General features: G+C 51.9%; 5 protein-coding genes across 5 annotated transcripts; 4 read left to right on the top strand and 1 right to left on the bottom strand.

Annotated features, from left to right (window-relative positions):
- Positions 1–48: 48 nt before the first annotated feature.
- Positions 49–2513, top strand: A1O5_04512 (homoaconitase, mitochondrial; the record flags this gene model as incomplete). Its single annotated transcript, XM_007745117.1, has 2 exons — positions 49–51; positions 105–2513. 2 exons carry the CDS (start codon positions 49–51, stop codon positions 2511–2513), a joined length of 2412 nt encoding a protein of 803 aa, XP_007743307.1.
- A 1542-nt stretch (positions 2514–4055) lies between these two features.
- On the top strand, positions 4056–5256 carry A1O5_04511 (uncharacterized protein; the record flags this gene model as incomplete). Its single annotated transcript, XM_007745116.1, has 2 exons — positions 4056–4448; positions 4501–5256. 2 exons carry the CDS (start codon positions 4056–4058, stop codon positions 5254–5256), a joined length of 1149 nt encoding a protein of 382 aa, XP_007743306.1.
- A 680-nt stretch (positions 5257–5936) lies between these two features.
- Positions 5937–7403, top strand: A1O5_04510 (uncharacterized protein; the record flags this gene model as incomplete). The annotated part of the gene is made up of 2 exons (XM_007745115.1): positions 5937–6512; positions 6729–7403. The coding sequence occupies 2 exons, from the start codon at positions 5937–5939 to the stop codon at positions 7401–7403; spliced, it is 1251 nt and encodes a 416-aa protein (XP_007743305.1).
- A 1604-nt stretch (positions 7404–9007) lies between these two features.
- A1O5_04509 (uncharacterized protein) lies at positions 9008–10729 on the bottom strand (the record flags this gene model as incomplete). Its single annotated transcript, XM_007745114.1, has 2 exons — positions 9008–9954; positions 10045–10729. 2 exons carry the CDS (start codon positions 10727–10729, stop codon positions 9008–9010), a joined length of 1632 nt encoding a protein of 543 aa, XP_007743304.1.
- A 1200-nt stretch (positions 10730–11929) lies between these two features.
- On the top strand, positions 11930–12634 carry A1O5_04508 (uncharacterized protein; the record flags this gene model as incomplete). Its single annotated transcript, XM_007745113.1, has 2 exons — positions 11930–12182; positions 12231–12634. 2 exons carry the CDS (start codon positions 11930–11932, stop codon positions 12632–12634), a joined length of 657 nt encoding a protein of 218 aa, XP_007743303.1.
- Between the last annotated feature and the right edge of the window lie 319 nt (positions 12635–12953).

Here is a 12953-nt window from a genome sequence, read left to right as displayed (position 1 = left end):
TAACCAGCTAATTGTTCTGTGCGCCATTCGTTTATTTGTTGGCGCAGGATGGTCGGTGCTCTCTGAAGCTGTGTTCTGAACAAGCCGGACTAACTCTGCGACAGTTTTCTTTGCGCTTAACCGGGACTGGTACCTCGCGGGCCATCTGTCAGCCCATCCCGGTGCGATTAACGCAGAGTCGCAGCTTTCGCATAACGGCGCGACGCCGCCAGGATGTATTCCATGCACAGCTCGAAGATTCCAACGCAGCCGCAATCCTCTCGTCACTGAAGACCTCCCCGAGAGTGCCCCAGACGCTCACAGAAAAAATTGTTCAGCAATATGCCGTGGGCTTGCCCAGAGACAAGTTTGTGAAGTCGGGCGACTATGTTACGATCGCACCCCACCATTGCATGACCCACGATAATTCGTGGCCCGTCGCGTTGAAGTTCATGTCGATAGGAGCTTCAAAGCTGAAGAATCCGAAACAAATTGTGATGACGCTGGATCACGATGTGCAAAACAAGTCGGAGAAGAATCTGACAAAGTACCGACAAATTGAAGAGTTTGCCAATAAGCAAGGCGTCGACTTCTACCCTGCTGGTCGGGGCATAGGACATCAGATCATGGTGGAGGAAGGCTACGCATGGCCAGGGACGTTGGTCGTTGCAAGTGACAGTCACACCAATATGTATGGCGGCATAGGCTGCCTTGGTACTCCTGTAGTGCGGACGGATGCCGCCAGTATCTGGGCTACTGGACGCACTTGGTGGCAGATCCCTCCGGTGGCAAAGGTCACTTTTACTGGCGTCTTACCCCAAGGCGTCACCGGCAAAGATGTGATTGTTGCCCTGTGTGGGTTGTTTGACAAAGATGATGTTCTCAATCATGCAATAGAGTTTGCAGGATCGGAGGAAACACTTCGAAGTCTACCCATTGATGCTCGCTTAACGATTGCGAATATGACCACGGAATGGGGTGCCTTGTCTGGACTGTTCCCAATGGACACCTTGTTACAAGGCTGGCTACGCTCGAAGGCTACCATGTCCGCGCTGGATGCATCCGAAGGTAGGGGTGGAAATGAACGATTTTCGCATGCAAGACTGGATGAACTCTTCGGCAACCAGCTCGCAGCCGACAGAGAGGCTCAGTATGCAAAGTACCTATACCTAGACCTCAGCACACTTGCGCCCTACGTGTCTGGACCTAACTCCGTCAAGGTTGCAACACCATTGAACGAGTTGGAGGATCAAAATATCAAAGTCGACAAGGCGTATTTGGTATCTTGCACGAATTCGCGCGCTTCCGATCTCGCTGCAGCGGCAAAGGTATTCAAGGCCGAGGCAGCAAACAATGACGGGAAAGTCCCAAGAGTTGCCGAAGGCGTCAAGTTTTACATCGCCGCAGCTTCGCTGCCTGAGCAGCAAATAGCCGAAGATGCCGGCGATTGGCAGACTCTCGTTGATGCGGGTGCGGTCACCCTTCCAGCAGGGTGTGGACCCTGTATTGGGTTGGGAACAGGCCTCCTAGAACCTGGCGAAGTCGGTATCAGTGCCACGAATAGAAACTTCAAAGGTCGCATGGGCAGCACCGAAGCAAAGGCTTACCTCGCAAGCCCCGAAGTCGTTGCCGCCAGTGCTCTTAGCGGGAAGATCAGTGGTCCCGGTTGGTACGAGAGGCCCCAAGGGTGGTCTGGAGTCATCCGTGGTGAGGGCGACGGCATCAAAGAAGAGGATCGAATGATCACTGCGGATGAAGCATTCCAGAAGATTATCAACCAGCTGGACAGCATGATCGAATCCGCTGAGGAGACGTTCGGGGAGGGCAAATCGGTGGAGGAAGCCACGTCAGGCTCAACTGAAGTCTATCCCGGTTTCCCTGAGAGAGTGGAAGGAGAGATTGTTTTCTGTGATGCAGACAACATCAACACCGACGGCATCTATCCCGGAAAATACACATATCAAGACAATGTGCCTGTGGAGAAGATGGCCGAGGTATGTATGGAGAATTATGACCCTAAGTTCTCCTCGATTGCACGACCAGGAGATATTTTGGTGTCTGGGTTCAACTTCGGATGCGGTAGCTCACGCGAACAAGCAGCGACCTCAATCTTGGCCAGAAAGATTCCTTTGGTGGTTGCCGGTTCTTTTGGGAACATCTTCTCGCGAAACAGTATCAACAATGGCTTGATGGGTCTCGAGGTGCCAAAGCTCATCCGACGACTACGTGAAACATTCTCGGACTTAAACACGCCCCGGCCGTCCACTCAAGTTACAGAGCCAATGGGCAATAAAGAAGCGCAGCAGAGTCTCGACTCACCTCCGCCGGCTACGACACAGCCACGAGAAAAGCAACTGTCGCGTCGCACCGGATGGACATTAGTCTGGGATGTGAAAAAATCCCAGATCGAAGTAACGGAGGGCGCCAACGGGAAGAGATGGACGGAAAAGGTTGGAGAGCTGCCCCCGAATGTGCAAGAGATTATCGCCAAAGGCGGTCTGGAAAAATGGGTGCAGAAGGAAATTGCTGCATGAAGTACATATGTACATACATATCCGGTCAGCCCGATAGATAAGGGAATGCAGGCATTGCATACGCAGCGGCATCGGCCTCATCAGCCCTGGATGTGCAGAAATCGCCGCATGCGAGATGAATATATACTCATGTCGGCGCAACAGCAGAAACGGATGCAGTGATGGCTGCCGTGTCGCCAGCTGGCCGCACTTACCGACCAGACAATCTGGAACAACATACTTCTGTCTGCACGTTAGAGACGTTACAGCGTCGAAAGTCTAGCAGCGGGAAACTGTTGGTGAGAGCGACCCCGATAACCGCGACGGATGATGGCGTGGTCCACTGGTTGACCAATGTGAGACATTATGATTGCACCTGGGGAAAGATATCAGAGGCACTTTTTTGGCTTAAGACAAGTCGGCTGGCGCGGGAGGGGAGATAGAGGAACAGGAAGACCATGGCACCAAAGTGCCTCTGTCCTCGTCATGGACCGTAGGTAGAGATCATAATTCCTCGTGCGAGGCGAATACATCATCATGACTACCACAAGCTGAGGTCTCGGCAGTCGGTGTACCAGCTCGCTCAAGCTGAAGAAGGGCAGAAAGGGTAGGAAATGGCAAAAGGGGGGAATGGGGAAAGAAGGGGTTGATGTCACCGAATAGGGAATTACTAGCGAGCAGCTTGGCATGAAAAAGCTTAATTTCACGAACTGCGAGCCCGTCCACGTGACCCCGGCACCCACATGCACCCACATTCCGAGGGACTCCTTGGGGCTGTGCTGTTCTACTGTTACAACATGCGCAGCCCAGCCCACGAATGACGCTCGCACAAACACTCCGAAACATCACCTCAGACTCGCTGCTGGCCACTCACCGTCGCGGCTGATGCTCCAAAATAGCCCCGTGCCATTCCCAGAAACATGCTAAGCGCGTGCTACTTTTGAATGCTCGGGTCATCTGCGCCCTACCGGGTACTTGGGAGGCGTCGGTCAACTCACCGTGGCTCAACACCGTTTCCCATCGCATCGCATTGACACTGTTGCCTTTTTGCATGCTGACTGAAACGGTGTACAGGTACAGTTGGAAACAGGACCTCCACCCCACGATACCACGGTGCCCAAATCTGCCCAAAAGTATCTCCCACAATATCGCTCACTCCTTTGCCTAGGGCATTTGCCGTGCGCCAGATGGTCATTGTGCCCCTCTCAGCTTCAAACAATCCACTCCCCCCTGAACCTCTTACGCCAGCCAGCCGAGGGACGGGGCCTCGCAGTTGGCGCGACACAAACAACCTCAGATCCAACCCCCTGGCACTCGACTATATTATCACTGCCATTACCCTCTGACACCATGGCGACTCATTTGCACAGTACAGAAAAAGAGCCTTTGCTCGCCGCTCATTCCAGGCGCCCTCACCAGGGAGGGGTACAATCTTCTCACATTCGTTCAGAGAAGCACTCGATTCCTTCTTTTCCACAATCTACTTCTTCAGATTTACCTCCCAAAGAAAGGGACAGTCGATTCTTCCCACTTTCATTGCAAATTCAGATTTTACTCGGCGTCATGGTTGCCATTCCTACGTATCTCCTGGCCTCGTCGGCCGTGACCAGCCTGGGGCCCTTGACTCCTCGAAACTCTGTTATCCGATCACCGGAGCCATCGCCGCAGTCTTCGTCGACAAGTCTAATGTCAGATCCCGGTTCGAGTCCTTTCGCTTCTATAATCGGACCCCATATATCGTCCAATTTCCCCGATCCTGCCGTTATTCATGTTGATGGCGTGTCCTATGCTTTTGCGACCAATAATCGAGCCCTCGGACCGGACCTGGTCCATGTTCAAGTGGCCACTTCGACCGATAACCAGACGTGGACACTACTGGACCATCACGACGCTCTACCTTCTCTAGGGGCATGGGAGACAGGCGCCGGTGTCTGGGCGCCAGATGTGGTCCAGCTGGTGAGTGGCACGGAAGGTACTCTTCAGACCTCATGACTAATTCTCGCGCCAGGACGATGGTTCATTTGTTCTCTACTACGCCGATAATGTTGTGTGGTCTCCTGCACATCATTGTGTGGGTGCGGCCACTTCTAAGGACGTTCTGGGACCTTATGTCCCGCTTGACACTCCTTTCGCGTGCCCAGACGTTAATGCCCTCGGTGGAGCTATTGATCCCGACGGCTTCCTCGACGAATCCACCAATACACGCTATGTCGTTTACAAAGTCGACGGGAATTCTATTGGCCACGGCGGCTCCTGCGGCAACACTGTTGCACCCATCGTACCGACACCCCTCATGCTCCAGGAAGTCGGCCCCGACGGCATCACTCTGATTGGGGATGCTGTCGAGGTTTTGGATCGCGACGAATTTGACGGACCATTGATCGAGGCACCATCTCTCCATCGTTCCGACGAAGGAATCTACTTCCTGTTCTTCAGCAGCAATTGCTTTACGACGCCCAAATACGACGTCTCGTACGCCACTGCGACGAATATCTGGGGGCCTTACACTAAATCAAGCCGCCCCTTGCTCGTCACCAGTGACGCCGACCTCACTGGACCAGGCGGTATGGACATCATCAAGGGTGGCGAACTGATTGTGTTTCATGGTCATATGACCATCAACAACGACCCCACAATCAAGAAGCAGGCTGAAACCATTGCAGCCTCGACGAACACCACGATCAGTAAGGTGCACCTGCCTTTAATCAGAGGTATGTGGTCTGGCACCGCAACCTTTCAAGGCACGGACGTCTTGCTATCATGATCGCCCTCCAGCTCTTTGCTGGCCTATAGCCCTGGGCTATATTTCATCTCCTTTGTCATTTTCTTGCAGCGTTCAAGCGAGTCTGTCTTTTCCACATCTCTAGAGCAGATACCCTTTTGAGACGGCATTTTGATCTATGTTTGAAGCAAAAATATTAGACTACCAGTCGATCATGAGGAATGAGATCAAGATCAGAGCATAGAAAGTTAGCTCTGTGTGTATCATTAGTTGACATTGCAAGCATTATTGGTCGAGAAGATCATATTTCGAGCCCCTAAAGTTTTCTTGCCGTATCATGACCAAACGGCCGGTCACCCTGGTCTGGAATCCGAACTCAGACCCGATAACGAGGAGACCTGGGCTATTCCCTACGATTTACAATCGATCAAGAGAGTCCGTGTGGCTTTACATCGCTCGGTACCTACCTAGGCAGCTCGGTATGTAGGTAGTTGGAGGCCAGGAAACACAGGCCAAAGCAAGGACCAAAGAGGCAGGTTTGTCGGCTTCAATTCAAAGCTGGCTCGCAATTTTCGTACATTTTCAACAATCTGCTCCCAGAATCAACAGCAGAGCCACTGGTGCCGCGGCTTTTTTCTTTGTAAGAATATTACGGTCCAGTTTTCCCAATGGTCTCTTTAGCAGTTCGATAGTCTAGCCCACCCTCGCAACTCACAACAAACATGCCTCCCCGGCTATCTCCCTCCGCAGTCTCTCTCACCTTCCCTACGACGCCTACGATCCAAACACACTGTAAATCATGCTTTCAGCGGGCCTTATCTTCCACCCCCTCGCTGTCACAGACCAAACTCCGCGAGCAGTTCTGGCTCTGGCTTCGCGGGCCTGGAGAGAACTTCCGCCACCCCCTTGCAGGGTCGACAAACTACCTATCCGCGTATGACAAACGAGGAAACCTCATTCGCGGTAAGGGCCAGGAGCCGTCAGGGGAGTCAGCGAAAGAAAAGAGCCCTGAAGATGCCATGACGCCAGATGAAGAAGCTCTGGAAGCCGCCGCCACGGAACATGAACAGGAGTATAAGCTCCCGAAAGAAACACTGGACGATCTACGGCCGTTTCCCTGGAACAAGCACTTTGTGAGTCAGAGCATTCTGTCAGAGGATCTCAGAAATGAGATCTGGGACAGAGTGCAACGGCAGGGGAAGTCGGTGAGGCAAGTTTCGATTGAGATGGGCGTGGATATGAGGAGGGTGGCTGCTGTGGTGAGACTCGTAGAGGTTGAGAGGAGGATGAGGACAGAGGTAAGCACGTTATTCGTCTCGACTTACATTTCGCAATGACCTTCCTGTGATGAACAACAAAATCGATTAGTCTTCCAGACTTCTAAGCATGGTGATTTACAAAAAAACAAAAACAAATTACAACTCTCTGAACCCGGAAAGGGAACCACACCTCAATGCTCCTTCTTTGCTATTTCCAGGACAAAAGCTGACATGGCATGTCTCGTTTCTTTCCAGGGCAAACCCCTCGCACTTCCCTATGCTCGCGCCATCCACGGCATGGTTCCTCTCACAACCCTCAACCCCAAGACGCGCTTAGCCAGCGAACCTCACGAATCCATCAATGATCTAGAACAGCACCCGCTAACATTCCCACAAATTTTCTACCCGACATCTGAATCACGCGCGTTCAACCGGACCGACGCTGGACGGGTATTCAGTGGCGCACCGCGACTTTCCGACGAGCAAGAGAGTGCCATAAACGAGGGAGTCCACGAAGCGTGGCGAGACTCAAAACCCGAAGTCACCGGCAAGCCTGGTCACACACGCGAGGTATTGAAGCCAGCGGACTCACGCATTCCCCATCCGCACTTGATCGCCTTTGAAAAAGACAAAATGAACCGCTCACTCACACCGCTCGAGAGACGTGCGCGCCATCGTGAACGCTTAGAGAAAGACGAGGAGAGACGGCAAGCTCTGAAGAACAAGTTGCAGCAGGAGGAGGAAAGCAAGAAAACGAGAATCGATGCGGGAAGATGGCAGTTTGTGGTGACGGAGGTGCAGAGTACAAGACAAGGCATCGGGTTAGATGGACGAGGATCCGGGAAGGGAGCGGTGGGCCAGAGGTATGGTGTGCCCAGCCAGGAGAGAAAGAAAGGCCAGGTCAAGATTCCTACCAAAGTGGAGGTCTAAGTCTGAATGAATTAAAGAGAGAAAGAAAGCAGAATTCGCCGAGAGGACCAGTTCCAGAGCCAGATCGTGACTCTTTCTGAGCCGTTATGGAGAAATTGGAGAGGCCACGTTGGTGTGCTGTGAGAGAAGTGGTGATTGCTGGAATGCGAGCCTGTCATTCCCGTCACAGTCGTCATCGAGGTCCGTCGACGGGAAGATTGTTGCGCTGCGATGCGTTGTGTCTTGCGCGTCGCATTGTGTCGAGGCCCCTTTGCAACGATCCTTTAGCCCCCTTCCCACCAGTCTCTGTGGACGTATGTATGTGTATATGTATATATATCTTTCGCATGACAGTAGGCATTAGCTGAGCCTTTCGGTTGTCATGTATTCTGATGCGTCAGGTTCTTGGGCTTGCCACACCCTCTCCTGCTTCCCTTCGCGATACGCTGCACCGTGGTACACCGTGCCTCGCTTTGCTACTCAGGTGCTTTTTGATCGTGGTCAGTCGCGGAGACCGACGGCGAGGAGATAGGTATCTATATATACACACACACACACACACACACACACACACACACACAGGTCTGTAGATAAGTGTATCATATGTTTTATTTATAGAGTGCAGAGTATAGAATATATATCGTGTCAATGTCAACCACCCATGTATGCTTCACGGCGTGTATCATGTGCGTGCCCTATCCCATGCATGTGTCCGAAATGGAATGCAATGGAATGAATGCTCGGTGGGACACCCGACACTCGACACTCGCCTTGAAGGAAAGAAATAAGGCGGACCTGGGTATCTTGCAGGGCATCTGGACTCTGAAATAAGTGGCGACGTGAGTGTTAATATTTGTTCATGGCATTTCATGGCATTTCATTACATTTGATTAGGACATGCATGCATTCGTGCGTGCCAGCTATTGATGGATGGATGGACGGATGGATGAAGGCCGAAAACTCTGCTTACAACTCGGAGCATCACCATCATCGCCACCATTGCCGCTTGCATTCTGGTTCATTAAAAAGACCTATGTAACGCCTTCATTCTCTTCGGTATGTAGGGGCTCGTTGGATCGAGAAGGGAAAGGAAAAAGAGGACAAGGCGACGCAACGCAGACGACATGCGCATTTCGATCGCGCGGCCCTGTCTGCTGAGGAATGCTGGTCTTGTCTCCTTTCCTGGAGAGGCGTGGCATGTTCTGCCATGTTCATGCGAAATCCGCCTTTTGGAGGAAGCCCGAGATCTTCACACACCTGGCGTTTTGCTCTCTTAGGTCGCGGTGTGGTTTTTGCACAGCCCTCTGTATGAGGTCTGATTCGCTCTAGAGCCATGGGAGATGCAGTGCTGCATGAAACGCAGAACCGTCATTGTCAAGGTCGTGAATCTCGTCGACATCCGTCATTCTGTGCGAAGCTTGCTCGCAAGAGTTTCCATGTACCTGGCTGGGTCATTATTTGCACCGTCCTTTTCTCGTGCATCATTGCAAGAAATAGGTCTTTTGAACTTGAAGTTTGCTCCATTCAGCGCGTCGAGGGGAGAAGAAGGCCGGCTTCTTCAGCTTCCACAGCATCTGGATTTCAGATCCGACCCCCCTTTTTACATTCGCTGAAATCTGCCTATGTTATACCTCATCAAAATCCATCTTCTCGTTCATTGCCCCTGATCTCGAGGCCCGACTACTCGGCTTGGCAAGCAGTTTCTTCTTGGTGAGCTTCCCGCAAAATGCCGCTTTAATGCTGGGGAGGGGATCCCGTGCTTCTGGCAACACCAGCAACAAAAACACAATCGCCACGCCAGCAGTCGCGGGCAAAAGCCCGTAGAAATAATGTGCTCCAGGAGCAAAATCGTGCGGTAAGGTGAATATCGCGCATGCTAGTGCAAAGGGTGCGTAGATGAGGGCGATGATGGTCAGGTAACGTGAGTAGTCTGCTTGGCGTTGGGAATCGGCCTCTATTGAGCGGAGAGAGGAAGTATCTTGGCATTGCGAGACCGCGAGGATGTGCTGCATTTGAGAGTCGCATTCCGCTCTGTAGTGGTGTAGATCGATCAACAGACTGCGGTAGTCCTCATTCAATTCCGAGTCGGATGAGAGGTAGGTTTTTATCCGCGTCAGAATGGGCTTGTACCTGCTGAGCATCGAGTCGAGGGAAATGACTTTGTCGAGGATCCTCTTTGTCTTTGTTGGGTCGATTGTGAGCGCGGTGGAAATGATTTGGCTTTCCAATGTGGAGCGAATGTAGTCGAAGAAATTTGTGCACTCGCTGGCTGCGATTTGAAATGCCGGGCGCATTATGTTGATCATGGTTTTCTCGGCTGGGTTGAAAAGGCCCTCTCGAGCCATAATTTGCCAGTACCGGCAGAGATCGTCGAACGGGTTGGGACACATTGGCCTAGTTCCGCATGAACGATAGTCGTGATCGTTCCGGTTTAAAGGTGGCGTTTGTTCCAGGAAATCAAGGTATCCTCCTTGGTAGCCGGTGACCTCAAGTCGTTGGCTGGGAGAGTACGCCCCATAAGGTTCTGCTCCAAGTGTAAAGAAGGAAATTGGCGGGTCAACGAGCACCACACCTGCGAAAAAAATATTTAGCACCCTTCTCACATTTCTAAATGACACACAGGAACCAGTTTGCACAACAGATAGTTGGGGATAGGACTTACATATCCACGGGTCGAGAGTCTTCTTCATGTAAAACGAAATCTTTCGACGGGCCACAGCAACTTTCTGTTTGCCATGTTTCGAACATACTTCCACTCGTCTGTGATAGTTTCCCTTGCAGTAAAGCTTCTCAATGTCGACATCCTTCCCACAATTTGTGGTCATGAATGTACAAGGATATTCAATGGTAAAGAAGTTCTTCTGGTGCCGCAGATTTTGTGACGCTAGTGGAGACCCTGTATGGCCGTCTCCGGCACCACCGGTCGCAGAGTCACTAATATGTGAAGCAAAAAATGCAGGCTCAATATTGAGAAGACTGCCAAGGGTGTCAACCATCTCCGGGTTGATATTGTTCACCATGATGATTCGCCCTTGAGCGCTGCCGCCGCGTCCTTGGGAACCAGAAGCTGGCGATGTAGGTGGCGTTTCTGGAGATCTTCTCGTCCATTCCTTTAACAAGACCCTCAGTTTCGAAGTGTCCGTAAGGTCTGACGTTCTGAAACTGGACGTGCCAAATTCGAGGAGGATGGCAGTTGCCCGTTGAGGTCGTTGCATTGTCGGCATTCGGCTAGCTTCGAAACCCCATTGGAGAAACTCGTCGAGGCCAGCAAGATTATGAAATCCATGGCTTCGCAGAAAGCACACATAGTCCGTGAACGTCCAGCGATTTGGATCTGGTGGTGCCATAGTACAGGTGGTACAAGCTCGAGCCTGATGGTCAGAAGTCATCACATTGAGAGAGGGGTCGTTGTCCCTGTGAGTAAAAGGAAGAATAAGTATGAAGAAGAGGGTGGTTCGTTGGAAAGTCGATTTGGGGGGCGAGACAAAAGACACCAGAAGAGTTATTCGTGGTGCAGATACCGGCTGGCCCGGTTGTAGCGTGCGGACGGGATTCACAAACAGGTTCCAAGATGGATAGTAGCATAAGGGTGGAGGAGAAATATAGACGGCTGGGAGCATGGGGGCCGACCTCGAGCATCGAAAACGGGTGATTGGTTAGCCTCAACAGGGATTCCCTTTGACATCCATGGTCGCTAGAACGGCCTCAGCCGACCATGGCTAACGTTCGCATAACTATTGAAAGATGGGTTTGTTCTGAGCATCTCGTGGTGCGATACATCGAGTCGATGGGTTGACCACGACCATCTGCAGCTCGACGGTCTACGCCACGATCGCTTTGACTATCCTGAGTGAGGCTCTAGGTCGTTCATAGGGCCACGGCAACAGGGTTCGGATGAGCTTTACACATGCCCTGACGTGCAGTAGGTAGAGCCATTGACCGTATGAGCTGCGTCAAAGGACCGGTCGTCATTGGCGAAGCAAAGTCGAGAGGAGCTTTCCTGCCACCTGAACGGAAAGGGCGATACGAACCCTAGCTCAAGCGGAGGGTAATGGCATTGAAGGAACAAATCATGGTGGTGAGAAAAGACAAGAGGTGGAGAAATGAATGGTGTGAGAAGCTTGTTGGGTGGTCCGAACTCCCAGCCACCCAAGACACCAAGACACTGTTCCAGACAGAAAGAAGTAATGCTCTGAGACAGTCATGCGCCATGCTGCAGGGATCGAATGATCGCAATATTACCAGTTGGAGCAATAATAATGGCCTCGCATTGTCTAGGGCGGGGTTTGATGAGTTGTTTGCAGTCGAGAATACGGGCAGCTGAAGCTGAAAGCTGAAAGGTAAATAGTGGTGGATGGCACGTGCGCGATGCGCCGCCGAGCCGCCAAGTCTTGTTTGTCGTGTTTGCTCTGCCCATGTATCTGGCGTTTATCTTGTTTGTTTAGTTTGCCCCGAGGCTGCACCTCGATGCTATCCTCCCTGTTGTCCATGTATGTACCCCAACACGATAGAAAATCAAGTCACCTCGGATCCTGAAGTCCCTGAAAATGGCACATGACGTCCAATATCCAGAAGCAGCAGCCCGTGGCACGCTCGCTCTCCTAGAAACCCGTCTCCATCGATTGGAATTCCTCCTCAGCGGCACCAGTAACAATGATGGGATTCCACCTCCAACCGCAACAACACTTTCTGGCAGTGAGACATTGTGGGCCAGGTTAGATGCTCTCGATGCCGCCCTTGTCAAGCTAAGAAGGCTCACGGGTACACCTGGGTCAGTTGTACGGGATATTGAGCAGCTCTGTAGGTGAGGGAATGCAACGATAGAATTTTTGCTGATTATGCCCCAAGCATTAATGCACCCTGATCTTTTTGCCGGGACGGCTACTACAATACCCAAGTCTGAGGATACGAGTACGCTTGCCTCGATTGTCCTCGCTCATGCCACATTATATCCCGAGACCGCATCCAGATTGTCCTCCCTACAAACATTGCAAGTTCCACCCGCAGATCAGAGTTCGAAACTGTTGTCGCTGGCGCCTAGGCTTGAAAAGCTCAGGCAAGAAGAAGACCGCATGCAACAAGAAGTTCGAGAGCTGCGCGAGCGCAGTGCTAGATGCCTAGAATGGTGGGTCAAGATTGGAGTGGTTGGAATGGGAGATATGTGGGAAGATTGGGAGAGACGGACGGCCGAAGTGGAGAGGAATGTCATCCGTAGGGAGCGCCGTGCAAAGGAACAGCAAGGCTACCTGTGAAAAGAATGACAAAAGATGAGACCGGCAACATCAATCAGAGCACTGTGAATTTCCTGGTGCCTGAGTCGGAAATCCCTGGAGCCGAATCGGATGTTAGAAACAAATGGGCCATCTGGCAGTCGTCTGACGTTCATGTGACGTTCGAGAGCAAGAATTTGCAGGCAAGGAGATATTGCATGGACAAGGTTCGCCGTTAGAAGTCCAACGCTTTTCTGGTGGCACGACAGCAGCTGCGCGTTCAATCGACCCATGTTAGTGCTCGACGACTCATATTCCCCGGAAAGATCGAGCGAGAACAGCCGCATCAGCAAAGCCCATG

Source organism: Cladophialophora psammophila (genome assembly GCF_000585535.1).
Source record: "Cladophialophora psammophila CBS 110553 chromosome Unknown aczJe-supercont1.6, whole genome shotgun sequence".
Lineage (NCBI taxonomy): Eukaryota > Fungi > Ascomycota > Eurotiomycetes > Chaetothyriales > Herpotrichiellaceae > Cladophialophora > Cladophialophora psammophila.
This window is presented reverse-complemented; position numbering and strand designations above follow the sequence as displayed.